We start from the raw sequence: 27124 nt of genomic DNA on the forward strand, positions 1-27124 counted from the left end.
TATCAGATATTACACGTTTGCTGTAATGAATGAAAAACTTTGCATGTTATCTTTGGTATCATAAACAATCCTTGCTTCCTGCCTGTGTCTGGTTAAGAAAGGAGGGGGAGGGCCCCCTCCGGAGGAACATCTGTCAGAATGCCCAGAATATAATCTTTAAGTTAAGATCGAGATGGAGCCAGTCACATGTGTGAACCGATCCAATGAATCATGTTTATGTAGGTTTAGATAGCAGTATATAAGGCTCTATGTAAGTAACACCCCTTCAAAGCTCACTTCAGACCAGTCTTTAAGCATCTAAGTTTGACTGTGACCACTCCAGCTTGGTGACAATAAAGAGTGATTCATTTAATATTGACATTGAGTGTCCTGTGTAAGAACTTCAGTAACAGAGCCATATAAAGTTGAAGTCAGAAGTTTACATACACCTTAGCCAAATACATTTCAACTCAAGTTTTTCACAATTCATGACATTTAATCCTAGTAAAAATTCCCTGTCTTGGGTCAGATAGGATCACCACTTTATTTTAGGAATGTGAAATGTCAGAATAATAGTAGAGTGATTTATTTCAGCTTTTGTTTCAGCTTTTGTTTCATCGCATTCCTATTGGGTCAGAAGTTTACATACACTCAATGAGTATTTGGCAGCAGTGCCTTTGAATGGTTTAACTGGGTTCAAACGTTTCGGGTAGCCTTCCACAAGCTTCCCACAATAAGTTGGGTGAATTTTGTCCCATTCCTCCTGACAAAGCTGGTGTAAGAGTCAGGTTTGTAGGCCTCCTTGATCGCAAACGCTTTTTCAGTTCTGCCCACAAATGTTCTACAGGATTGAGGTCAGGGCTTTGTGATGGCCACTCCAATACCTCGACTTTGTTGTCCTTAAGCCATTTTGCCACAACTTTGGAACTATGCTTGGGGTCATTGTCCATTTGGAAGAACCAAGCTTGAACTTGAACTGATGTCTTAAGATGTTGCTTCAAAAAATCTACAAAATTTTCCAGCCTCATGATGCCATCTATTTTGTGAATTGCACCAGTCCCTCCTGCAGCAAAGCACCCCCACAACATGATGCTGCCACCCCTGTGCTTCATGGTTGGTATGGTGTTCTTCGGCTTGCAAGCGTCCAAAAAGTACGATCTTTGTCCCCATGTGCAGTTGCAAACCGTAGTCTGGCATTTTTATGGCAGTTTTGGTGCAGTGGCTCCTTCCTTGCCGAGCAGCCTTTCAGGCTAGTTTTACTGTGGATATTTTTTTTTTTACCTGTTTCCCCAGCATCTTCACAAGGTCCTCTGCTGTTGTTCTGGGATTGATTTGCACTTTTCGCATCAAAGTATGTTAATCTCAGAACACGTCTCCTTCCTAAGCGGTTTGACGGCTACATGGTCCCATGGTGCGTACTATTGTTTGTACAGATGAACATGATACCTTCAGGCGTTTGGAAATTGTTCTCAAGGATTAACCAGGCTTGTGGAGGTCTACAATTGTTTTTCCTGAGGTGTTGGCTGATTTCTTTTGATTTTCCCATGTCAAGCAGAGGCACTGAGTTTGAAGGTAGGCCTTGAAATACATCCACAGCTACACCTCAAATTGACTCACATTATGTCAATTAGCCCATCAGACGCTTCTAAAGCCATGACATCATTTTCTGGAATTTTCCAAGCTGTTTAAAGGCACAGTCAACTTGGTGTTTGTACACTTCTGACCCACTGGAATTGTGATACAGTGAAATAATCTGTTGGAATTGTTGGAAAAATTACTTGTGTCATGCACAAAGTAGATGTCCTAACTGACTTGCCAAAACTATAGTTTGTTAACAAGAAATGTGTGAAGTGGTTGAAAAACAAATTTTAATGTCTCCAACCTAAGTATGTAAACTTCTGACTTGAACCTGGTTGGTTAGCTACCTGCAGGGTAGTAATGTCAAATTACTTAAGTTCAAATTACATTTTATTGGTCACATACACATGGTTAGCAGATGTTAATGTGAGAGTAATGGAATGCTTGTGCTTCTAGTTCCAACAGTGCAGTAATAATAAACAAATAATCTAACAATTCCACAACAACTACCTAATACACACATCTAAAGGGATGGAATGAATATATGTACATATACATTTATGGATGAGCGATGACCGAGCTGCATAGGCAAGACGCAATAGATGGTATAAAATACAGTATATACATGAGGTGGGTAATGTAAGATATGTAAACATTATTTAAAGTGGCCAATGATTCTGGTCTGTATGTAGGCAGCAGCCTCTCTGTGTTAGTGATTGCTGTTTAACAGTGATGGCCTTGAGATAGAAGCGGTCTCTCGGTCCCAGCTTTGATGCACCTGTACTGACCTCGCCTTCTGGATGGTAGCGGGGTGAACAGACAGTGGCTCGAGTGGTTGTTGTCCTTGATGATCTTTTTGGCCTTCCTGTGACATTGGGTGCTGTAGGTGTCCTGGAGGGCAAGTAGTTTGCCCCCGGGTGATGCGTTGTGCAGACCGCACCACTCTCTGGAGAGCAGTTGCCATACCAGGCGGTGATACAGCCCGACAGGATGCTTTCAATTGTGCATCTGTAAAAGTTTGAGGGTTTTAGGTGACAAGCCAAATATCTTTACCTTCTTCACCACACTGTGTGTGAGTGGACCATTTCAGTTTGTCCGTGATGTGTATGCCAACGTTCCACCTTCTCCACTGCTGTCCCATCAATGTGGATAGGGGGGGTGCTCCCTCTGTTTCCTCTAGTCCACGATTATCTCCTTTTTTTGTTGACGAGAGATCGTTTTCCTGACACCACACTCCGAGTGCCCTCACCTCCTCCCTTCAAAGTCCGCCCATCTCTTCTGCGGCGACGTTGTTTTGGGTCGGCCTCTGGGATTAGATCCAATGTCCTGGTAGGTGGTCCGAACAAAGGATCCACATCGGTAAAGTGATATTCCTGGTCACAATGTTGGTAAATTGACGTCGCTCTGATATCCAATAGTTCTTCCCGGCTGTATGTAATAAGACTTAAGATTTTCTGTGCTAACAATGTAAGAAATAATACTTTTTAAAAAACGAAACACTGCATAGTTTCCTAAGGACTCGAATGCGAGGCGACCATCTCTGTCGGCGCATCTTGTTGTGATTATGGTTCATTGTTTACCTAGCTAATGTAATCTAACGTTACGTGTATGACATCATTAGTATCTCAGAGCTATTTGCTTAGCTAGCTTACATTAGGCTATAGCTAGCTAACACTGAACCTGATTGGTTCGCTACCTGCAGAATCATGCAGGCTAGTAGCATCATGAGTTGTGATTATTGTTCATTTTTTACCTAGCTAGCTAGATACATGTCTTAACAAAATACTCCACTATGCAAGTAACCACTCCCTGGTGCATTCGTAAATTCAGTCTGGTCATCTACTCCAATTTCAAAGCACTCTAGTCTGTGTGCCAGAGAGCGCAGAATAACTGAAGATTTTCGAAAGCTCAACACCAGTTAAATATGGCCAAACTCACTCATCGGCCGCTGTGCGCTCAGAACACTAAACGCTCAGAATTTACAATCTGACAGCACAATTGCAGTCACCAATGCTCTGGATAACAAAGCAGCCTAACCAGCTCTGCGAGGGCAAGTAATGTTCAGTGAGCTGTTCTCTCTCTCTCTCACATAGATGTCTGCACCAATTTGTAAGTCGCTCTGGATAAGAGCGTCTGCTAAATGACTTAAATGTAAATGTCTGGAAGTAGTTAGCAAATTAGTTTGGGTGCCTGATAGCTGTTAATACATTCGGTTAAACCCTTAAATAGATGGTTGGGGCTAAAGTTTAAGAGGATGTGAACAATGCTGAATGGGTGTAGACAAAGAGGGTTCTCCAATAGCAGTACCAAAACTTTCAAAGACCATTTTCTCAAAAGTGAATTTACAAGTTTATCAACTTTCAAAGCAAAATTACTTTCCCATTGTTCCCCAACTGTAGTGTATGATATACCATTTTGCAGCTCTGAGTTTCTACTTTTATCCAATGTAGAAAGCACAATTTAAAATGTTGCTTCATGAGACCGATTTGAGCCCGTCAGTCACAAATCTGTCCTCGGTTGCAACACTTCTAAACTGCCTGGAAGCACAAGAACATTTCGTCGGGAGCTTCATGAAATTGGTTTCCATGGCCGAGCAGCCACACACAAGCCTAAGATCACAGTGCGCAATGCCAAGCATCGGTTGAAGAGGTGCAAATCTCGTAGCCATTGAACTCTGAAGCAGTGAAAGTCCGTCCTCGGGAATGATGAATGACGCTTTACCATCTGGCAGCCCGACGTACGAATCTGGGTTTGGCGGATGCCAGGAGAACGCTACCTGCCCCAATGTATTATTATTCCTCCTCCCAGTTTGGTGGAGGAGGAATAATGGTTTGGTGCTGTTTTTCATGGTTTGGGTTACTTAGTTCCAGTGAAGGGAAATCTTAACTTTACCAGACAATTCTGCTTCCAACTTTCTGGCAGTTTGGGAAAGGCCCTTTTCCTGGCCTGCACAGAGCCCTGATGAATTGGAATGCTGACTGTGAGCCAGGCCTAAACTCTCAACATCAGTGCCAGACCTCACTAATGCTTGTGGCTGAAAGAAAGTAAGTCCCTGCAGCAATGTTCCAAAATCTAGTGGAACGCCTTCCCAGAAGAGTGGAGGCTGTTACAACAGCAAAGGGGCGACCAACTCTGTATTAATGCCCATGATTTTGGGAAGTTAAGAGCAGATGTCCACATACTTTTGTATCTGTGCATATGCCAGCACCGGTACTGCAAGCCTTCCTCTTATGCGTGAAATGAGTTGGGGAAAAACTGACACTTTGCATCTTAGAAATAGTTCACACATACAGTATATCACAAAAGTGAGTACACCCCTCACATTTTTGTAAATATTTGAGTATATATTTATGTGACAACACTGAAGAAATGATACTGTGCTACAATGTAAAGTAGTGAGTGTACAGCTTGTATAACAGTGTAAATTTGCTGTCCCCTCAAAATAACTCAACACACAGCCATTAATGTCTAAACCGCTGGCAACAAAAGTGAGTACACCCCGAAGTGAAAATGTCCAAATTGGGCCCACAATCATTAATTCAACTTTTTAAAACACACTTTTATTTGAGTCCTCAGATGAGACTAAAATGTAGCTTTTTGGCCATCAAGGAAAATGTCTGGCGCAAACTATGTCTGGCGCAAACCCAACACCTCTCATCACCCCGAGAAAATCATCCATGCTTTTCAACGGCAGGGACTGAGAAACTGGTCAGAATTGAATGAATGATGGATGGGGCTAAATACAGGGAAATTATTGAGGGAAACCTGTTTGTCTTCCAGAGATTTGAGACTGGAATGGAGGTTCACCTTACAGCAGGACAATGACCCGAAGCATACTGCTAAAGCAACACTCCAGTGGTTTAAAGGGGAAACATTTAAATGTCTTGGGATGGCCTAGTCAAAGCCCAGACCTCAATCCAACTGAGAATCTGTGGTATGATTTAAAGATTGCTGTACACCAGCGGAACCCATCCAACTTGAAGAAGCTGGAGCAGTTTTGCCTTGAAGAATGGGAAAAAATCCCAGTGGCTAGATGTGCCACGCTTATAGAGACTTGCAGCAAAACGTGGCTCTACAAAGTATTGACTTTGGGGGGTGAATAGTTGTGCACGCTCAAATTCTGTTTTTTTTTCTTATTTCTTGTTTGTTTCACAATAAAAAATATTTTGCATCTGCAAAGTGGTAGGCATGTTGTAAAATCAAATGATATACACCCCCCCAAAAAAATCTATTTTAATTCCAGGTTGAAAAGCAACAAAATAGGAAATATGCCATGGGGGGTGAATACTACAGAGGGTAGTGCGTACGGACCAGTACATCACTGGGGCTAAGCTGCCTGCCATCCAGGACCTTTACACCAGGCGGTGTCAGAGGAAGGCCCTACAAATTGTCTAAGACCCCAGCCACCCCAGTCATAGACTGTTCTCTCTACTACCGCATGGCAAGTGGTACCAGAGTGCCAAATAGTTTTGACCTGAATGAGATTGCATGGTGTGACTGATTAGTTCAGAGCAGAAAAGGAGGCAATAGACAATGATATATACATAGACTTGATTGAGCTCATTGATCCAAGGGCACTTTCTTTAAAGAAAATAACATAATATGGCCTCACTCACTGTGATAGCATTCACAGTATTGCAAGGGATCTCCTATCACTTAGTAACCCAAACTGTTAATTCCATTTAAACTAGGCCTACTTTACTGTAACCAAACAGGATTTGTCTGTGAAATCTTATCTTGGGCGACTTCAAACTCGCACACACACCAAATGTGTAGATATCCCATCAATCACCATTAATGACTTGTCAGGCTTAGTTTGTGTTAATTTCCTGTGTTCTGTTGGGTCGTGTTCAGTAGAACACGACCCTGCTCTCAGGTTGTGTGGGTTGTCCTTGTGGATTTAATTTTGGAGGCCATTCTTTTCAATGTGGTCCTTGACTTTCCTGGCTTCATCCCAGCTGACTCCTTTCGTTCCACTTTCTCTCTGTTGACTAGTTCTCTGTCCTCGTCCAGTTCGAGTATATGTGGCATCAACAGCGTGGAACTCCCCTACTCCAAATGCTCTCTTTCCAAGAGGCTGCCTTGTAGTGGCTTGCTTGCAGTTTGAGGTATGCTCATGTTTGTTTCCTGTTGCACTGCATGCAAAGCAAGAGCACATCCACCTCTGCAGGAGCATTTTTCTCCAGTCACATCATGCCCATACTTCTGGAGGCTCGGTTGGGACCTTTGGCAGCTTTGGCATGGAGACGGCTTCACCATGTTCTTCAATCCACAGCTTGAGCCAGAAGGAGGCTGGGTGGCACAGCAGCACGGCCTATGGACAGCGACTGAGTCTGAGTGGCAGTGGAGATATTGTCCTGCTCTGCCTTGTCCTGAGTAGAGACAACAGGATGCATCTTGATTGTGGTAAAGGAGGTACTACAGGGATGTGTGTTGTCCCTAGCCATGTTGCAGTCATTTGTACAGTCATTTTTCACTTGGATAACCACTTTGTATTCTCTCAAGTCAGGGGAGTCCCCCACTGTTCGGCTGCATGTCCTCGTCTTCTCGGTGTCCTCCGCAGCGGAGCTCTTGATTCTTCAAGGCTTTGTACTTCTAATACAGAGACATAAGAGGCAGATGTGAGGAATCAAAAGAGAGCAAGCACTTTGTGGAGGCGATGTGTCAGTAATTGCTGCCGTTTGACAACAATACACTAAGAATGAATGCCATTGGGTCTATGGCGCATACCTGTAAGTTCTGGAAGTGTATGAGGGACTTGCAGTGAAAGTGCCTGGCCGTGGACTTGAAATAGAAGAACTTATGGCACAGTCTGCAGAGAAAACCAGCCACCGGGACAACAAAGCTTGAACCTGGAGAAAATAATGGAGAGATATGAGGCGGGAAATAAATAATGCTTCGTCTCACTTTCTGTCCTACAGTTTTGTTTTTTTCAATCCTTTCTGAGTGACTGGGTGTGTCATCATAGCAACAGCATAATCACCGTATTGTGTTTCAGAATCAAACGCTTCATAGTCCCCCACATGCTCTTGCGGGACTGCTCTTTGACCGGGCTGCGATCCCTGCAAAAACAGTGAGAAATTAAACACTTGGAAAGAAATGTACATGACGCATGGCAGTTATGTTCCTTGGGAAATTTAGTCCATTAATACCCTGCTATCCTCATCCTCGTGGGTCTCCTCCTCAAAGTCATCTTCTTCCTCGAAACATCCCACTGCATCCACAGTGATGAGTTCTTCAATGACCTCTGGCTCTCCTTCCTCCTGGAGCTGGGGTCAAAAGGAGGACATGAGGTGAATCAACATTAAGCTAAACAATGCCCCCTGTTGGATATTGTGCTTCATGAACGGTGCATTGCTCAGTGAGGGACAAATCCCAACTGTCTAATTTTCACTTAGTAATGCATTGACATTTTGACTAAAGTGGCAGTTAATATTTGCCCCTGAAGTGGCTAGTAGCCAAGCGAGACTAGTCAATAGTCATAGATGATAAACAAGGACAAATGCCCCAAACCAAAAATTAAAAGTCCATATTTCATAAACACACATTATTATGCACTACTGCTGTTTATTCACATGCACACACCTCCACCTTCCGCTTGTGTTCTCGGGACTTCATGTGCTCCACAAACTTCCGTGGCGTCCTGAACTGGCGATTGCAGACGGTGCAGAAGGGACGTGAGGACTGCTTTGATAGCTTAGAAACCAGAGAGAATAAAATGTTTACAATGTTATGGCTCTACCCGCTTCCATTCTCCACAAAGCCCATTTCACCTTTTTACTCTTCCCAACCTTAGTGCTTCTCTCTGACATCACCTTTACCTTGTGCTCCTTGGTCCTCCGGTGCTCGAGGAGGTCGCCGGTAAAGTGTGTTTGGCAGGTTGCACACCAGCGCTGCACCCTTGCTGGCTTTTTGCCCCTGGAATGTAGCCAAACAGAATTTGAAATCCACTCTATTGCATTTGCCAGGCTGCCTGACTACTGCCAGTCCCCGTGTCTCAGTCTCACCAACACTGACAGCGGATTGTGATGATAGAGAAGTGTAGTGAGTAATATGGTAATAGAGTTTGCCCCTTACCCGGCTTTGTGTGTACCCTGTAGAGAGTCGCCGACCCGTGGTAATAGATTGACCAGACAGGCATTGCTCACTTGCTGAATCTCCATCATACGCTGTTGATGTTCCAATCCGTTCATATGGTTCTGGAAATTCTGCAGGCAGGTGAGGGGCAGACAGACAAAATTAATTTGAGTTTAAAAAAAATTTTCACAGGATGAGCATCAATACTTACATACAGTATTAATTTTGTCAACAATAACTATGACAAAAAAAACTCATTAACAACCTATTTTTCCTGACTAAAACTATAACGAGAATCCCTGGAAAAAAACTATAACAAATTGCTTTTCATTTTAGTTGACACAAATATGGAGACAAGAATTACACGTGAGACTAATAGAAATGTATTATGAAATGAAGCTCCTTTCATCCGTTTTGTCCAATCCTAAGCACACATGCAGACTATTTAAACGCTATCCTCTCATTGGCAGAATTTAGATCTTGTAGTTGCGCGGTTTGATTGAGCCGATATGCTTGGCTCTCCCACACACTCCCAGATGGTCACTTCTGTCACTCATCATTTTTTAAAAACTGATACAAAGACTGGACACTTGACTTGTAAATAACCTCAACTAGAAACAATGTTTGCTCTCTTACTTTCATGTAGGCCATTTTTTATTTGATCACATCTGAAGCTTTATTTTCCCTTTGTGCATCTGTTATTCATTAAATCGGTGTTGCGGTAGCTTTTTTCCTATGAGAATTTGTTGAATATTAGGAGTATAGTGATACTTCGGTCATTTTTGTGAAGCTCAATGTTGCCTGCTGAGATATACGAGGGGATAGTAGACCAAGTTGGATAAGGATATCTGAATGTGCAATGTACTGACTATTATGTGACTAAAATGGCTGTGACAAACTAGGATATAATTATCCAGAGTTTTAGTCCAATGATAACTAAAACTAATGAAGGATGAAATGACTAAAATGTGACTAAGACTAAAGGGTATTTCAAGACTAAAACTAAAATAGCTGCCAAAATTAACACTGCTCACATTTGGTATTCAGACCCCTTCCCCTTTCCCACATTGTTATGTTACAGCCTTATTCTAAAATGGATAAAACTTTTTTAAAGTTCCTCAAGCTACACACAATACCCCACAATGACAAAGCAAAAAAGGATTTTTAGAAAAACTGAAATATCACATTTATATAATTATTCAGACCCTTTACTTCGTACTTTGTTAAAGCACCTTTGGCTTCAGTATACTGTACAGTCCATTCAGAAAGTACTCAGACCCCTTGACTTTCTCCTCATTTTGTAGTTTGTCGCGTCATACCCAAGATACCCAACCTGACAGAGCTTGAGAGGATCTGCAGAGAATAATGGGAGAAACTCCCAAAATATAGGTGTGCCAAGCTTGTACACAAGAAGACTGGAAGCTATAATCTCTGCCAACGGTGCTTCAATAAAGTACTGAGTAAAGGATCTGAATACTTATGTAAAGGTGATTTAAAAAAAAAAATGTAGATCTACATACATTACAGAGAGTATTCAGTCCCCTTGACTTTCTCCACATTTCACAGCCTTATTCTAAAATGTATTGAATTGCTCTAACAAGCATGACATTGACAGTCCATTCCCCAAGCAGCTGTTTCGTTTTATAGTGATGGGTTCTGACTTCTAAACTTGAAATATGAGCCAAGGGCTTGGAATGTTACTGAGTAAGGGAAAGGCAATCACATGGTTGCGGCCACTGATAAGGGTGGAGAGCTGTGGATTAGTGAGGAATGGGGGCCAAGGTCAGGTAATTTAAGGGAGAAAGAACAGTTTATTACCCACATCACTTAACTACCTGCCTATCAATAAAGATGACATGTTTAGAGGGAAGGAGGAGACTTGTGCTGGTGGGAACAAGTCTTTGTCTGTTCAGCTGTCTGACTCATTGCGTAACTAAAACCTGGTTTAAGCTTTTCATAGTTGTCCGTCAGGTTCTAAATAACAGGGTAAAAACTAACAATAGTACTTGTGCTAGCTTTACGTGTGTGGCTTTGTCCTCACCTGCTGGTTGTGGTAGGGGTTGCTGCAGATGTAGCAGTAGTGGCTGTCAGTCGCAGCTCCTCTGTCACTGTCCTCACCTTGTCCCCCTACACCACAGGGGGTCCCCGTGGCTGTTGCTGCAGCCAACTCCTCTAGGCCTGTGCTGAACGCCCGGCTCTCGCTGCTCTGCTGGATGGTGACTTTCAGGGATGTGCCTACCCCCAGAACATGCTTTAGCCCAACACACAGGACAGCATCCAGTGTCAGCACAGATAACACTCGCAGATGGAGCATTTTTTAAAATCAGGATTACGAAATTTAATTAAATTCCTTTAGTGCACACCTACTTCAGCTGTTATACTTTCTTTGCAACATTCCTCCGCCACTTGAATGGAAGTGCTTCCTCCTCTGTACTCGAGAGCAGAGATATCTATGGAAAAGCAAAATATATTGTGTGCTAAAACACATAAAAATAAACAATGTATAAGGGTAATACCATTGATTTGATTCCTATTTCATTACAACAGCAAAGTGTCAGAATCAAGACTGCCATAAAATCTCCAAAACACACCTACAGGCTGAGGTACATCTGTTGACATTTCATTATCAGACTTCTGGACTGCCTCTTGTCCAATTTTTATATTCACAGGCTCTTCTGACCTGTGAATAAGACCAGTCCAGAAAATAAAGATTAACAAAAACAAAAAACAACCAGGTTTAAATTTAACATAGCTGTGGTGGTAGGCAGAATAACTGGTCTGTGTTCAGTAAGTAGACAACAGTGACAGACTTTTGTTTTCCATGGCAAAATTGTGAGCCCTACTAAACAACTCCAGTTAGATACTTACAAATTCATCTTCTGCTTCTTCATCTCAGGCTCCTGTTGCTTTGCAAAGAATTGTCCAGCTGATTCCGCTTCCTGCATCTCTGTAAAACAAGGATAACACATACCCAGATCAGCACAAAATTGAAATAGGCATATCAAGACACTTAAAATTGATGGGTTCTGACTTATAAACTTGAACATTTACATTCTACATTTACATTTAAGTCATTTAGCAGACGCTTTTATCCAGAGCGACTTACAAATTGGTGCATTCACCTTATGACATCCAGTGGAACAGCCACTTTACAATAGTGCATCTAAATCTTTTAAGGGGGGTGAGAAGGATTACTTTATCCTATCCTAGGTATTCCTTAAAGAGGTGGGGTTTCAGGTGTCTCCGGAAGGTGGTGATTGACTCCGCTGTCCTGGCGTCGTGAGGGAGTTTGTTCCACCATTGGGGGCCAGAGCAGCGAACAGTTTTGACTGGGCTGAGCGGGAACTGTACTTCCTCAGTGGTAGGGAGGCGAGCAGGCCAGACGTGGATGAACGCAGTGCCCTTGTTTGGGTGTAGGGCCTGATCAGAGCCTGGAGGTACTGAGGTGCCGTTCCCCTCACAGCTCCGTAGGCAAGCACCATGGTCTTGTAGCGGATGCGAGCTTCAACTGGAAGCCAGTGGAGAGAGCAGAGGAGCGGGGTGACGTGAGAGAACTTGGGAAGGTTGAACACCAGACGGGCTGCGGCGTTCTGGATGAGTTGTAGGGGTTTAATGGCACAGGCAGGGAGCCCAGCCAACAGCGAGTTGCAGTAATCCAGACGGGAGATGACAAGTGCCTGGATTAGGACCTGCGCCGCTTCCTGTGTGAGGCAGGGTCGTACTCTGCGGATGTTGTAGAGCATGAACCTACAGGAACGGGCCACCGCCTTGATGTTAGTTGAGAACGACAGGGTGTTGTCCAGGATCACGCCAAGGTTCTTAGCGCTCTGGGAGGAGGACACAATGGAGTTGTCAACCGTGATGGCGAGATCATGGAACGGGCAGTCCTTCCCCGGGAGGAAGAGCAGCTCCGTCTTGCCGAGGTTCAGCTTGAGGTGGTGATCCGTCATCCACACTGATATGTCTGCCAGACATGCAGAGATGCAATTCGCCACCTGGTCATCAGAAGGGGGAAAGGAGAAGATTAATTGTGTGTCGTCTGCATAGCAATGATAGGAGAGACCATGTGAGGTTATGACAGAGCCAAGTGACTTGGTGTATAGCGAGAATAGGAGAGGGCCTAGAACAGAGCCCTGGGGGACACCAGTGGTGAGAGCGCGTGGTGAGGAGACAGATTCTCGCCACGCCACCTGGTAGGAGCGACCTGTCAGGTAGGACGCAACCAAGTGTGGGCCGCGCCGGAGATGCCCAACTCGGAGAGGGTGGAGAGGAGGATCTGATGGTTCACAGTATCGAAGGCAGCCGATAGGTCTAGAAGGATGAGAGCAGAGGAGAGAGTTAGCTTTAGCAGTGCGGAGTGCCTCCGTGATACAGAGAAGAGCAGTCTCAGTTGAATGACTAGTCTTGAAACCTGACTGATTTGGATCAAGAAGGTCATTCTGAGAGAGATAGCGGGAGAGCTGGCCAAGGACGGCACGTTCAAGAGTTTTGGAGAGAAAAGAAAGAAGGGATACTGGTCTGTAGTTGTTGACATCGGAGGGATCGAGTGTAGGTTTTTTCAGAAGGGGTGCAACTCTCGCTCTCTTGAAGACGGAAGGGACGTAGCCAGCGGTCAGGGATGAGTTGATGAGCGAGGTGAGGTAAGGGAGAAGGTCTCCGGAAATGGTCTGGAGAAGAGAGGAGGGGATAGGGTCGAGCGGGCAGGTTGTTGGGCGGCCGGCCGTCACAAGACGCGAGATTTCATCTGGAGAGAGAGGGGAGAAAGAGGTCAGAGCACAGGGTAGGGCAGTGTGAGCAGAACCAGCGGTGTCGTTTGACTTAGCAAACGAGGATCGGATGTCGTCGACCTTCTTTTCAAAATGGTTGACGAAGTCATCTGCAGAGAGGGAGGAGGGGGAGGATTCAGGAGGGAGGAGAAGGTGGCAAAGAGCTTCCTAGGGTTAGAGGCAGATGCTTGGAATTTAGAGTGGTAGAAAGTGGCTTTAGCAGCAGAGACAGAGGAGGAAAATGTAGAGAGGAGGGAGTGAAAGGATGCCAGGTCCGCAGGGAGGCGAGTTTTCCTCCATTTCCGCTCGGCTGCCCAGAGCCCTGTTCTGTGAGCTCGCAATGAGTCGTCGAGCCACGGAGCGGGAGGGGAGGACCGAGCCGGCCTGGAAGATAGGGGACATAGAGAGTCAAAGGATGCAGAAAGGGAGGAGAGGAGGGTTGAGGAGGCAGAATCAGGAGATAGGTTGGAGAAGGTTTGAGCAGAGGGAAGAGATGATAGGATGGAAGAGGAGAGAGTAGCGGGGGAGAGAGAGCGAAGGTTGGGACGGCGCGATACCATCCGAGTAGGGGCAGTGTGGGAAGTGTTGGATGAGAGCGAGAGGGAAAAGGATACAAGGTAGTGGTCGGAGACTTGGAGGGAGTTGCAATGAGGTTAGTGGAAGAACAGCATCTAGTAAAGATGAGGTCGAGCGTATTGCCTGCCTTGTGAGTAGGGGGGAAGGTGAGAGGGTGAGGTCAAAAGAGGAGAGGAGTGGAAAGAAGGAGGCAGAGAGGAATGAGTCAAAGGTAGACGTGGGGAGGTTAAAGTCGCCCAGAACTGTGAGAGGTGAGCCGTCCTCAGGAAAGGAGCTTATCAAGGCATCAAGCTCATTGATGAACTCTCCGAGGGACCTGGAGGGCGATAAATGATAAGGATGTTAAGCTTGAAAGGGCTGGTAACTGTGACAGCATGAAATTCAAAGGAGGCGATAGACAGATGGGTAAGGGGAGAAAGAGAGAATGACCACTTGGGAGAGATGAGGATCCCGGTGCCACCACCCCGCTGACCAGAAGCTCTCGGGGTGTGCGAGAACACGTGGGCGGACGAAGAGAGAGCAGTAGGAGTAGCAGTGTTATCTGTGGTGATCCATGTTTCCGTCAGTGCCAAGAAGTCGAGGGACTGGAGGGAGGCATAGGCTGAGATGAACTCTGCCTTGTTGGCCGCAGATCGGCAGGCTACCGGAGACCTGGAACTCCACGTGGGTCGTGCGCGCTGGGACCACCAGATTAGGGTGGCCGCGGCCACGCGGTGTGGAGCGTTTGTATGGTCTGTGCAGAGAGGAGAGAACAGGGATAGACAGACACATAGTTGACAGGCTACAGAAGAGGCTACGCTAATGCAAGGAGATTGGAATGACAAGTGGACTACACGTCTCGAATGTTCAGAAAGTTAAGCTTACGTAGCAAGAATCTTATTGACTAAAATGATTAAAATGATACAGTACTGCTGAAGTAGGCTAGCTGGCAGTGGCTGCGTTGTTGACTTTGTAGGCTAGCTGGCAGTGGCTGCGTTGTTGACACTACACTAATCAAGTCGTTCCATTGAGTGTAATAGTTTCTACAGTGCTGCTATTCGGGGGCTAGCTGGCTAGCTAGCAGTGTTGATTACGTTGCGTTAAAAGAACGACAATAGCTGGCTAGCTAACCTAGAAAAATCGCTCTAGACTACACAATTATCTTTGATACACAGACGGCTATGTAGCTAGCTATGTAGCTAGCTACGATCAAACAAATCAAACCGTTGTGCTGTAATGAAATGAAATGAAAATGTGATACTACCTGTGGAGCAAAGCGGAATGCGACCGGGTTGTTGAGTGCGGAAGTTCTATTCAGTAGACGTTGGCTAGCTGTTGGCTAGCTAGCAGTGTCTCCTACGTTAAGGACGACAAATAGCTGGCTAGCTAACCTCGGTAAATTAAGATAATCACTATAAGACTACACAATTATCTTGGATACGAAGACAGCAAAGACAGCTATGTAGCTATCTAACACTGCACTAATCAAGTCGTTCAGTTGAGTGTAATAGTTTCTACAGTGCTGCTATTCGGTAGACGGTGGACGTTTGTTAGCTGGCTAGCTGCTGGGCAGATAGCAGTGTAGACTACGTTAGGACGACGAAATACGAAGTTGCAATAGAAGTGCTGACTGTTTCACTTTGTTGTCCTCTTTCTTTTCCTTTTTCTTCTGTCCTTTTGTCCTTATTTTGTCTTCCTTTCTTCTGTTAACTAGATATTTTTGTTGTTATTCTTTGTAAGCTAGCTAGCTTCTTCCAGGAGAGTCCCTAGCAACTGCTTAGCAACAAGTAAACAATTCTGCTAGCAATTCAGCTAGCTAAGATAACTGTACAATTTTATGAAAAATAGTTAATTTTTCAAAAGCCTGTCTTTTTTGGTTTGTTCCTTGTTTAGTCTTCTATTGAGTCTTGCAGTTCTCTTGATTTTTTTCGATGTACTTCACTCTAAAAAAACATTTACATCTCAATATATACAGGAGCTCATTTTTCAGCAGCTGCTCAATTTAGAACTCCGGAACACTCTAGCAGAACATGTTATTGTATACATCAGGTATCTTATGATAAGGAGGAGGGCCACAGTCTGGCTTCAGTTGTTGTAAATTTAAATACTTGCTACACCAGAAGTGAATGATTATATGTAAAATGAATGAATATGGTGGAATCAATTATGGTTGAATATGAGCCAGGGGCTTGGAATGTTACTAAAGTAAGGGAAAAGGCAATCACATGGTTGCGGTCATTGATAAGGGTGGAGAGCTGTGGATTAGTGAGGAATAGGGACCAAGGTCAGGTCAGATTAAGGTCAGGTCACTCTAGCGTGGATCAGGTCAGGCTAGCGTCCCACCTCGCCAACAGCCAATGAAATTACAGGGCGCCCAATTCAAAACAACAGAAATCCCATAATTAAAATTCCTCAAACATACAAGTATTTTACACCATTTTAAAGATACATTTCTTGTAAATCATTTACATTACATTACATTTAAGTCATTTAGCAGACGCTCTTATCCAGAGCGACTTACAAATTGGTGCATTCACCTTATGACATCCAGTGGAACAGCCACTTTACAATAGTGCATCTAAATCTTTTAAGGGGGCCACAGTGTCCGATTTCAAATTGGCTTTACGGTGAAAGCACACCAAATGATTATGTTAGGTCAGCACCTAGTCACAGAAAACCATACAGCCATTTTCCAGTCAAGGAGATGTCACAAAACTCAGAAATAGCGTTATAAATATTCACTTACCTTTGATGATCTTGATCGGAATGCACTCCTGGGAATCCCAGTTCCACAATAAATGTTTTTTTGTTCGATAAAGTCCATCATTTATGTCCAAATACCTCCTTTTTGTTTGCGCGTTTAGTTCACAAATCCAGGCGAAAGTTCAGACGAAAAGTCCAAAAAGTTATATTACAGTTCGTAGAAACATGTTAAACGATGTATAGAATCAATCTTTAGGATGTTTTTAATCATAAATCTTCAATGTTTCAACTGGACAATGAAAAGGAACGCAGCTACCCCGCACGCATGATTTAGCTCATGGCACTCTGCCAGACACCTGACTCAAACAGCTCTCATTCTCTCCCCCTTCACAGTAGAAGCCTGGAACCATGTTCTAAAGACTGTTGACATCTAGTGGAAGCCTTGGGCAGTGCAATATGACCCCATAGACACTGTATATTCGATAGGCGATGACTTGGAAAAACTAAAAATCTCAGATTTCCCACTTCCGGGTTGGATTTTTTTCTCAGGTTTTTGCCTGCCATATGGCTTCTGATATACTCAGACATCATTCAAACAGTTTTAGAAACTTCAGGGTGTTTTCTATCCAAATCTACTAATTATATGCATATTCTAGCTTTTGGGCCTGAGTAGCAAGCAGTTTACTCTGGGCACCTTATTATCCAAGCTACTCAATACTGTCCCACAGCCATAAGAAGTTAACAGTATTTCATGTGGTACTTTACTTTTGACGACCCAGACCACCATTTTATTTGTTCACACACAGAAGATTGACTGTCAAACATGGATTTTTATTGTGGCTGTGTTGCTGGGGGTCAACAGAAATAAGTTGCCAGGTTAACTAAGAGGGTTTCTAGAGTCAGGTGTTTAAGTGAGATAAGACCATGGGACTCACCTGTATTAGGAGTCCTATCATCCCTCTCCCCTAGCCCCTCTGCACTGCTGGAGCTCAGCTGGTCCCCAGCACTTCCTGTCTGTTCCTTCTTCCTCTTCCTAACACGAATGTCCTGTTTGGACACAAACACAACAAAACACCACACATCATTAAATCAATAGTTCACACTCACAGATCATTTTAGGATGTGCAGTTGCTCAATGTTAATTTAAGTAAAGAAGATAATAGTACTGTAGATGTAGCCTATACTGAAGCGGTCCTGCCCAGAAAGGTTCTCCGATTCAGAGTGGTAGAAGAAAAGATGAACCTTGTTTAAAAAGTGTGTAAGGGAATGATTGGGTCCTGATGCGAACAATCCCACTTGGGGAATAGGAGCCGGTCCAAGGAGAGATTGCCTTGTCCCCTCAGACAAAAATGAAGTAAAGGGTAGCCCACTACCCATGGCCAAGCCTCGCATGTTACCTATAGATAGAGGAGAAAGGCATTGTATGTACTTGGGGGATAATTCCTTTTCCCTATAACATCCACAGCATTTTGACTCTTCTATATGCTACTAAAACATCAACCACCTTCCTGTGCGAGAATATAAGACAGAGGCTTACCTCGCATCGGTTGTTGCATGAGCAGTGCCCCTTGCAGCATGGGGTTGGTGGCAAGGAGAGAGGCCCGGGGAACTGGGCAGAGGTAGATCATGCTAGGTGGAGGTGGTCTGATTGACATCAAAATTAGAAAATTAGACAAAAATCTGGATAAGGTGTTTGACTTTATTACTAGGTTCAGTGTAGCTGAGGAATGCTCATCTCCGTTCTCTTATATCAAAAGGAGTTGACTATCGATAACCGGTTACTAGCAAATCGTGTGACAACATTGAGTCACCAACAGTCAGAGCCTAATATTGGAATCAAGGAGCCTAACGTTAATCCTTAGTACAAGGACCTTACATGTTCCGTTTAAAGGGCGAATTGGCTCTGGATGCCAAAACATTTACATTTTACATTACATTTAAGTCATTTAGCAGACGCTCTTATCCAGAGCGACTACAAACTGGTGCATTCACCTATGACATCCAGTGGAACAGCCACTTTACAATAGTGCATCTAAATCTTTTAGGGGGGGTGAGAAGGATTAATTATCCTATCCTAGGTATTCCTTAAAGAGGTGGGGTTTCAGGTGTCTCCGGAAGGTGGTGATTGACTCCGCTGTCCTGGCGTCGTGAGGGAGTTTGTTCCACCATTGGGGGGCCAGAGCAGCGAACAGCCATATACATATACTTTTAGAAGCATAAATCCCTCTACTTTCAGATAACGTCGCAAATGCAAAATACACAGTTACTGTACACCGTTTTACCACACAGTTGCAGCCGGCACTATTTTTCAGTGACAACATGTTTGTGCGTCGGTCTTCTGTTTACACACAAGTGTCTGGAGACGCAGATAGGTCGACAGTCATTTAATTAGCACAGGTAGTCAAATCAAATTGCATTGGTCACATACACATGGTTAGCAGATGTTAAATGCTTGTGCTTCCTAGTTCCGAAAGTGCAGTAATATCTATCAAGTAATCTAACAATACCCCAATAACTACCTAATACACACAAATCGAAAGGGACGGAATAAGAATACGTACATATAAATATACGGATGAGCGATGGCCGTGCGGCATAGGCAAGATAGAGATGGTATAAGATACAGTATTTACATAGGAGATGAATAATGTAAGATATGTAAACATTATTAAAAAGTGATCTATTTATTAAAAAGAGGCCAATGATTTGAGTCTATGTAGGCAGCAGCCTCTCTGAGTTAGTGATTGCTGTTTGGCAGTCTGATGGCCTTGAGATAGAAGCTGTCTCTCGGTCCCAGCTTTGATGCACCTGTACTGACCTCGCCTTCTGGTGGGGTGAACAGGCAGTGGCTCGGGTGGTTGTTGTCCTTGATGATCTTTTTGACCTTCCTGTGACATCTGGTGCTGTAGGTGTCATGGAGGGCAGATAGTTTGCCCCCGGTGATGCATTGTGCAGAACCAGGTGGTGATACAGCCAGAAAGGATGCTCTCAATTATGCATCTGTAAAAGTGAGGGTTTTAGGTGACAAGACAAATTTCTTCAGCCCACTGCCGTTGTGTCATCTGCAAACTTGATTGAGTTGGAGACGTGCATGGCCACAGTCATGGGTGAACAGGGAGTACAGGAGGGGGCTGAGCACGCACCCTTGTGGGTCCCCAGTGTTGAAGGTCAGCGAAGGTGAGATGTTTCCTACCTTCACCACCTGGGGGCAGCCCGTCAGAAAGTCCAGGACCCAATTACACAGGGCTGGGTCGAGACCCAAACTACCAAAAAAATGTCTTCTGGCAGTTTAAATTGGCCACATCTTGAAACATGGACCTGCGTTTTGTTTAGGTTTTACACCTTTTTTTCCATATTTGATGGGTAGGCGCCAGCCATCTCTGGCGATGTGGGTCACCAAACTTGTACACAGGCAAACAGTGATATCGCTCACAAAGTAGCTGTAACCTTGTTAACTCTTTAGAACCCATGGCGGTCATCGATGGCCTTTCTTTAAATTAATATAGCGGCCGCGAACGGCCTCGTTTTTCTAACAATAATATCTGTATCAATATTGTGAAATTAACTTGCTTAACAACCTGTCATCATATTCGCATGGCTGTTGTAATCTACCAGAAACAGGGTATGCTGTAATTTGACTTCCAAAGTTTTTTTTAAAACTTCATTACTCAAAATGATGGTGCCAAAGCAGACACGACTTTTCACTGTGATAGAGGCTGTGTTGGTTGGCGATTCGGAGACGTCCTTGCACTTTGAAAAGCGATGATGTCGAGGTGAGTGAAATAAGTCAACAGCAGATTTACAGTATGTTTGATGCTATGAAACTTGGGGAATAGCTCTCAGATTAGCAAATCCTGTCATGATAACTTGGTTGGTACAGGCGAGCACATTAGCGGTGGAGCTCGAATGATTGCTCTCGGTCTCATGGAAAAATACTCTACAAAAATATAAACGCAACATGCAACAATTTCAAAGATTTTACTGAGTTACAGTTCATATCAGAAATCAGTCAATTTAAATAAACAAATGAGAAATTAGGCCCTAGTCTATGGATTTCACGACTGGAATACAGATATTCATCTGTTAGTCAGATACCTTTTTTTATTTTTTAATGTAGTAATGTGCGCCTCCATAGTCCGTTCTGGACTTGGGGACTGTGAAGAGACATCTTGTGGCGTGTCTTGTGGGGTATGCATGGGTGTCCGAGCTGTGTGCCAGTAGTTTAGACAGACAGCTCGGCATTGAACATGTCAATACCTCTCATAAATAAAAGTAGAAATGAAGTCAATCTCTCCTCCACTTTCAGCCAGGAGAGACTGACATGCATATTATTAATATTAGCCCTCTTTGTACATCCAAGGGCCAGCCGTGCTGCCCTGTTCTGAGACAATTGCAATTTTCCTAAGTCCTTTGTGGAACCTGACCACACGACTGAACAGTAGTCAAGGTGCGACTTAAATTGAAGATGTGGCAAATAGGAGTGGTAATATCATCTGCTATTATCCTCCAGATTGTCAGACCCCGGTAGCATGTCATTGTTGATAGACAATTTTTGACCTCTTCCACACTGACTTTACGGAATTCAAAAGTACAATTCTTGTCTTTCATAATTTGGTCCGATATACTTGGATGTGTGTTGTCAGCGTTTGTTGCTGGCATGTCATCCAAGTTTGCTTATCTTGCCAATTAAAAAGTAATTAAAGTAGTTTGCAATATCAGTGGGCTTTGTGATGAATCTGATTCAATGAATGGAGCCGAGCTGTTCCCCCCAATAGTTCATTTAAGGTGCCCCAAAGCTTCTATCATTCTTTATATAATTTATTTGTTTCATAGTGTAGTTTATTTTTCTTTTAATTTAGTTTAGTCAAATGATTTCTTAATTTGCCAGATTTAATTGACATACCTTTTGCCTCATCCCTCTCACCTAGAGGTCGACCGATTAAACGGAATGGCCGATTAATTAGGGCCGATTTCAAGTTTTCATAACAATCGGAAATCGGTATTTTTGGGTGCCATTTTTTTATACCTTTATTTAACTAGGCAAGTCAGTTAAGAACACATTCTTATTTTCAATGACGGCCTAGGAACGGTGGGTTAACTGCCTCGTTCAGGGACAGATTTTCACCTTGTCAGCTTGGGGGATCCAATCTTGCAACCTTACAGTTACCTAGTCCAACGCAATAACGACCTGCCTCTCTCTCGTTGCACTCCACAAGGAGACTGACTGCCTGTTATGCAAACGCAGTAAGCCAAGGTAAGTTGCTAGCTAGCATTAAACTTATCTTATAAAAAACAATCATAATCACTAGTTAACTACACATGGTTGATGATATTACTAGATATTATCTAGCGTGTCCTGCGTTGCATATAATCTGACTGAAGAACATTGAAGAATCTCATATTTAGATTTTTTTTTAATACACTTTTTTTTGGTTACTACATAATTCCATGTGTTATTTCAAAGATATGTCTTCACTATTGTTCTACAATGTATAACATAAAATAAAGCATTGAATGGGGGGGGGGTCTGTCCAACCTTGACTGGTACAAACATATATAAAGGAATACAAGTATCAAGCATACAAGTATCTAAGTATGACTGAGCGGTGGTAGGCAGAAGCAAGCACGTAAACATTCATTCAAACAGCACTTTCGTGCGTTTTGCCAGCAGCTCTTCGTTGTGCGTCAAGCATTGCGCTGTTTATGACTTCAAGCCTATCAACTCCCGAGAGGAGGCTGGTGTAACCGAAGTGAAATGGCTAGCTAGTTAGCGCGCGCTAATAGCGTTTCTACAGTCACTCGCTCTGAGCCTTCTAGTAGTTGTTCCCCTTGCTCTGCATGGGTAACTCTGCTTCGATGGTGGCTGTTGTCGTTGTGTTGCTGGTTCGAGCCCAGGGAGGAGCGAGGAGAGAGCTATACTGTTACACTGGCAATACAATACTAAAGTGCCTATAGGAACATCCAATAGTCAAAGGTTAATGAAATACAAATGGTATAGAGGGAAATAGTCCTATAATTCCTGTAATAACTACAACCTAAAAATTCTTACCTGGGAATATTGAAGACTCATGTTATTAAAAGGAACCACCAGCTTTCATATGTTCTCATGTTCTGAGCGAGGAACTGAAACATTAGCTTTCTTACATAGCACATATTGCACTTTTACTTTCTTCTCCAACACTTTGTTTTTGCATTATTTAAACCAAATTGAACATGTTTCATTATTTACTTGAGGCTAAATTGATTTTATTGATGTATTATATTAAGTTAAAATGAGTGTTCATTCTGTATTGTTGTAATTGTCATTGTTACAAATAAATATAATAAACATCGTCCGATTAATCGGTATCGGCTTTTTTGGTCCTCCAATAATCGGCATCGAAAAACCATAATCGGTCGACCTCTCAACCATACAGTTTTTTAATTCCTCATCAATCCAAGGGGATTTAACAGTTTTCACAGTAATTTTCTTAATGGGTGTGGGCTTATTAGAACTGGAGTAAGCAATTTCATAAGTGTGTCAAGTGCAGCATCTGGTTGCTCCTCATTACAATCCACAGACCAGCAAATATTCTTTACATCATCAACATATGAATCACTACTAAACTTACTCTATGACCTCTTATACACTATATTAGGCCCAACCTTTGGAACTTTGGTTTTCCTAGATATGGCTATTATATTGTGATCACTACATCCTATGGATTTGGATACTGCTTTATACCAAATATCTGCAGCATTAGTAGAGATGTGATCAATACATGCTAATGATTTAATTCCTGTACTGTTTGTAACTACCCTGGTAGGTTGACTGACAACCTGATCCAGGTTGCAGGCACTGGTTACAGTTTGAAGTTTTTTCCTAAATGGGCAACTTTATGATAGCCAGTCAATATTAAATCACCCAGAAAATATACAGTTGAAGTCTACATACACCTTAGCCAAATACATTTAAACTCAGTGTCACAATTCCTGACATTTAATCCTAGTAAAATGCTCTGTCTTGGGTCAGTTAGGATCACCACTTTATTTTAAGAACGTGAAATGTCAGAATAATAGTAAAGAGAATGATTTTCAGCTTTTATTTCTTTCATCACATTCCCAGTGGGTCATACATTTACATACACTCAATTAGTATTTGGTAACATTGCCTTAAAATTGTTTAACTTTGGGCAAACATTTCAGGTAGCCTTCCACAAGCTTTCCACAATAAGTTGGGTGAATTTTGGCCCATTCCTCCTCAAAGAGCTGGTGTAACTGAGTCAGGTTTGCAGGCCTCCTTGCTCACACGTTTTTTCAGTTCTGCCCACACATTTTCTGTAGGGTTGAGATCAGTCTTTGTGACGGCCACTCCAGTACCTCGACTTTGTTGTCCTTAAGCCATTTTGCCACAACTTTGGAAGTATGCTTGGGGTCATTGTCCAGTTGGAAGACCCATTTGCAACTAAGCTTTAACTTCCTGACTGATGTCTTGAGATGTTTCTTCAATATATCCACAAAATGTTCCTCCTCATGATGCCATCTATTTTGTGAAGTGCAGTGGTCCCTCTTGCAGCAAAGCACCCCCACAACATGATGCTGCCACCCCCGTGCTTCACGGTTGGGATGGTGTTCTTCGGCTTGCAAGCCACCCCCTTTTCCTCCAAACATAGCAATGCTGGGCGGCCATTCAGGTTAGGTCGATATAGGACTCGTTTTACTGTGGATATAGATACTTTTGTACCAGTTTCCTCCAGCATCTTCACAAGGTCATTTGCTGTTGTTCTGGGATTGATTTGCACATTTTCCCCTTTTTTTCCCCTCTGAGTTCTTGGCTGATTTCTTCTGATTTCCCCATGATGTCAAGCAAAGAGGCACTGAGTTTAAAGGTAGGCCTTGAAATACATCCACAGCTACACCTCAAATTGACTCAAATTATGTCAATTAGCCCATCAGAAGCTTCTAAAGCCATGACATCATTTTCTGGAATTTTCCAAGCTGTTTAAAGGCACAGTCCGCTTAGTTTATGTAAACTTCTACCCACTGGAATTGTGATACAGTGAATTATAAGTGAAATAATCTGTCTGTAAACAATTGTTGGAAAAATTACTTGTGTCATGCACAAAGCAGATGTCCTAACCGACTTGCCAAAACTATAGTTTGTTGACAAGGAATGTGTGGAGTGGTTGAAAAACTAGTTTTAATGACTCCAACCTAAGTGTATGTAAACTTCCGACTTCAACTGTACGTCTCTGTTGATCACATACATTATCAAGCATTTCACACATTATCCAGATACTGACTGTTAGCACTTGGTGGTCTATAGCAGCTTCCCACAAGAATGGGCTTTAGGTGAGGCAGATGAACCTGTAGCCATATTACTTCAACAGTATTTAACATTAGATCGTCTCTAAGCTTTACAGGAATGTCGTTCTGAATATAGACACCACACCAACTTCTGTTTCCAGAAGGTGTCAAAGTCATCAATAAAAGTGACTCCAGCAGAGATACAGTAGTCTTGTAGCCAGATGTGTAATGCCAGCAGTCTGCCGAATCTTTCACACCTGCGTCCCAAAGATGGTACTGGACCTAAAATGTGCCGTTCTATGGAGTCTTTTAATTCTAAAATCAGTTATGTTAGTATCTCTCTGACTGCCTCCTGTTAGTCTCTCTCTCACCCTCTCCCATCTGTTAGTCTCCCTCCCCTCCCTCCCGTTAGTCTCTCTCCCCCTCTCGTTAGTCTCTCTCCCCCTCTCGTTAGTCTCTCTCCCCCTCTCGTTAGTCTCTCTCCCCCTCTCGTTAGTCTCTCTCCCCTCTCGTTAGTCTCTCTCCCCCTCTCGTTAGTCTCTCTCCCCCTCTCGTTAGTCTCTCTCCCGCTCTCGTTAGTCTCTCTCCCGCTCTCGTTAGTCTCTCTCCCGCTCTCTCCCTCCCGTTAGTCTCTCTCCCGCTCTCTCCCTCCCGTTAGTCTCTCTCCCGCTCTCTCCCTCCCGTTAGTCTCTCTCCCCCTCCGTCGCAGGCCTAACACCATCTGTGCCAATATATCCTCCAAACACTGGCTTCTCTGGCATTATCACTTAAATAATGCATTACTACCAGCAAAGCTGGCATTGTGACACAGAACAATGGGCTGGGAATAGAACTTTCAGAAGGCGAGTCGGTGCCATGATGCTCAATAGAACTAATAGGAGCTGGCAGGGTGAAAAATGCCCTGAAGGTGTTTTCTTCATGTTTTTGATATTTACTTCAAAACTAGAGCAAGCAGTTGGGACATAAAGCAAATATTAGGAAACGGAGCTCCGTGGAGGATGTAATTAACACATTTTTATCAAAAATAAAAACGTAACAAATGTAATGTGTCCAGATTATCTAGGTTCATTGGGTTTTGATAGAGAGCACCCATGCAGGAATGTCTTACCGGTTCATTTGGTGCTGGTGTGGAAGTTGGGATGGCATGAGTTGGGTTGTTTGTAGCTGCTGGCGTTGTTGGAGATGTTGTGGAAGCTGCAAAATACGTTGCTGCTGTTGGAGGCGTTGTTGATGACCGAACATATTGCTAGCTAAATAACGTTACATAACTAGCTACTAACCTTTACGAAGTAGCCAGTTAACATCAAATATGGTTGGCTACATATGTGCTTGTCTAATTAACGGTACAGCTGGCATACTAATTTAGATAGCTAACGTTATCTGGACTAACTTTACCAAGCTAGACAGATTAGTTAGCTAGCCAGTTTACCTGTACTATGACGCATAGCTACGTTAGCTAGCTGAAAGTATGAAATTATCAAGAAATGCGCTGTAGTTGTGGATTTACAATACCTACTTCCGTGGCACATATATTTAGATGGTTTCAAAAACAGTAGCTACTGTTATCACTTTCAAAACTTCTTTGCTGGCTATGCACACTAGCTCCAGTTCAGAAATACTATACTATATCAGCGTCTCGTCAGCAACACTAAAAAAAGTACTTCCGTGTCAGGGGAATGTCGGAAATGTTCAAATTAAAAGTCGCGCATGTAAGAATCCCCTAGAGTCGATTGATACACTGGTGCATCAAATCTAAATTAAATAACAAAAATTCCCATCAAAATTCGTCAGTTTGTGTTTTGCATTGAATGCGTCTCAATTACCACCTCATCCAGTGTCGCACTTCCGCATCTGCGGTGAAAGCACAGGAGAAGATATTTGGTGAAAGGTGGCAGAAACTAGAGAAACAGATAGAATATTGAGACAGATAAGCATCTGGTTGGCGTTTCGCCTGAGAGAAAGCCCACTATAACACGTAGTGGGAGAAGATGGAACGGGATGGATTTGGGTCGAAATTCTGCAAAAAATATTATGTTATGAACAGAGTGGACTATGTTTAGTAGACATTACTCTTTGCAAAAGTAAAAAAAAAATATATATGTCTGTTTAGGAGTGAAAATGCCACTTGAGTTATTGCATACGTGAACCTTCACTGAGTAGGCGTTCTCAAACGGAAATAT

General features: G+C 43.2%; 1 protein-coding gene across 6 annotated transcripts; it reads right to left on the minus strand.

The window, feature by feature from the left end:
- Window positions 1-3894: 3894 nt before the first annotated feature.
- Window positions 3895-26776, minus strand: ciz1b (cdkn1a interacting zinc finger protein 1b). Of its 6 annotated transcripts, none has more exons than XM_035762773.2 (16): window positions 26461-26773; window positions 26053-26138; window positions 18196-18302; window positions 17901-18055; window positions 17594-17705; window positions 11503-11581; window positions 11226-11314; window positions 11002-11084; window positions 10676-10885; window positions 8635-8765; window positions 8379-8475; window positions 8143-8253; window positions 7710-7826; window positions 7541-7619; window positions 7288-7409; window positions 3895-7152 (listed from the first exon to the last, which is right to left on the minus strand). In XM_035762773.2, the coding sequence occupies exons 2-16, from the start codon at window positions 26088-26090 to the stop codon at window positions 7063-7065; spliced, it is 1620 nt and encodes a 539-aa protein (XP_035618666.1). In that variant the 5' UTR covers window positions 26091-26138; window positions 26461-26773; the 3' UTR covers window positions 3895-7062. The 6 variants fall into 6 exon arrangements, with proteins under 6 accessions (XP_035618666.1, XP_035618665.1, XP_052334427.1 ...); XM_035762772.2 differs by having other exon boundaries at window positions 26457-26773; XM_052478467.1 differs by having other exon boundaries at window positions 26225-26773.
- Between the last annotated feature and the right edge of the window lie 348 nt (window positions 26777-27124).

This window comes from Oncorhynchus keta, chromosome 25 (assembly GCF_023373465.1).
Source record: "Oncorhynchus keta strain PuntledgeMale-10-30-2019 chromosome 25, Oket_V2, whole genome shotgun sequence".
NCBI classification, from domain to species: domain Eukaryota; kingdom Metazoa; phylum Chordata; class Actinopteri; order Salmoniformes; family Salmonidae; genus Oncorhynchus; species Oncorhynchus keta.

What these genes read in the sequence shown, in the direction of transcription:
- ciz1b (XM_035762770.2), bottom strand. Translation starts at nt 26,186, where the DNA reads ATGTTCGGTCATCAACAACGCCTCCAACAGCAGCAACGTATTTTGCAG. An exon ending in CACCAGCACCAAATGAACCG is followed by an intron (nt 18,303 to 26,052) that starts GTAAGACATTCC and finishes GATGTCAATCAG; the next exon opens with ACCACCTCCACCTAGCATGA. An exon ending in CATGCAACAACCGATGCGAG is followed by an intron (nt 18,056 to 18,195) that starts GTAAGCCTCTGT and finishes CTCTATCTATAG; the next exon opens with GTAACATGCGAGGCTTGGCC.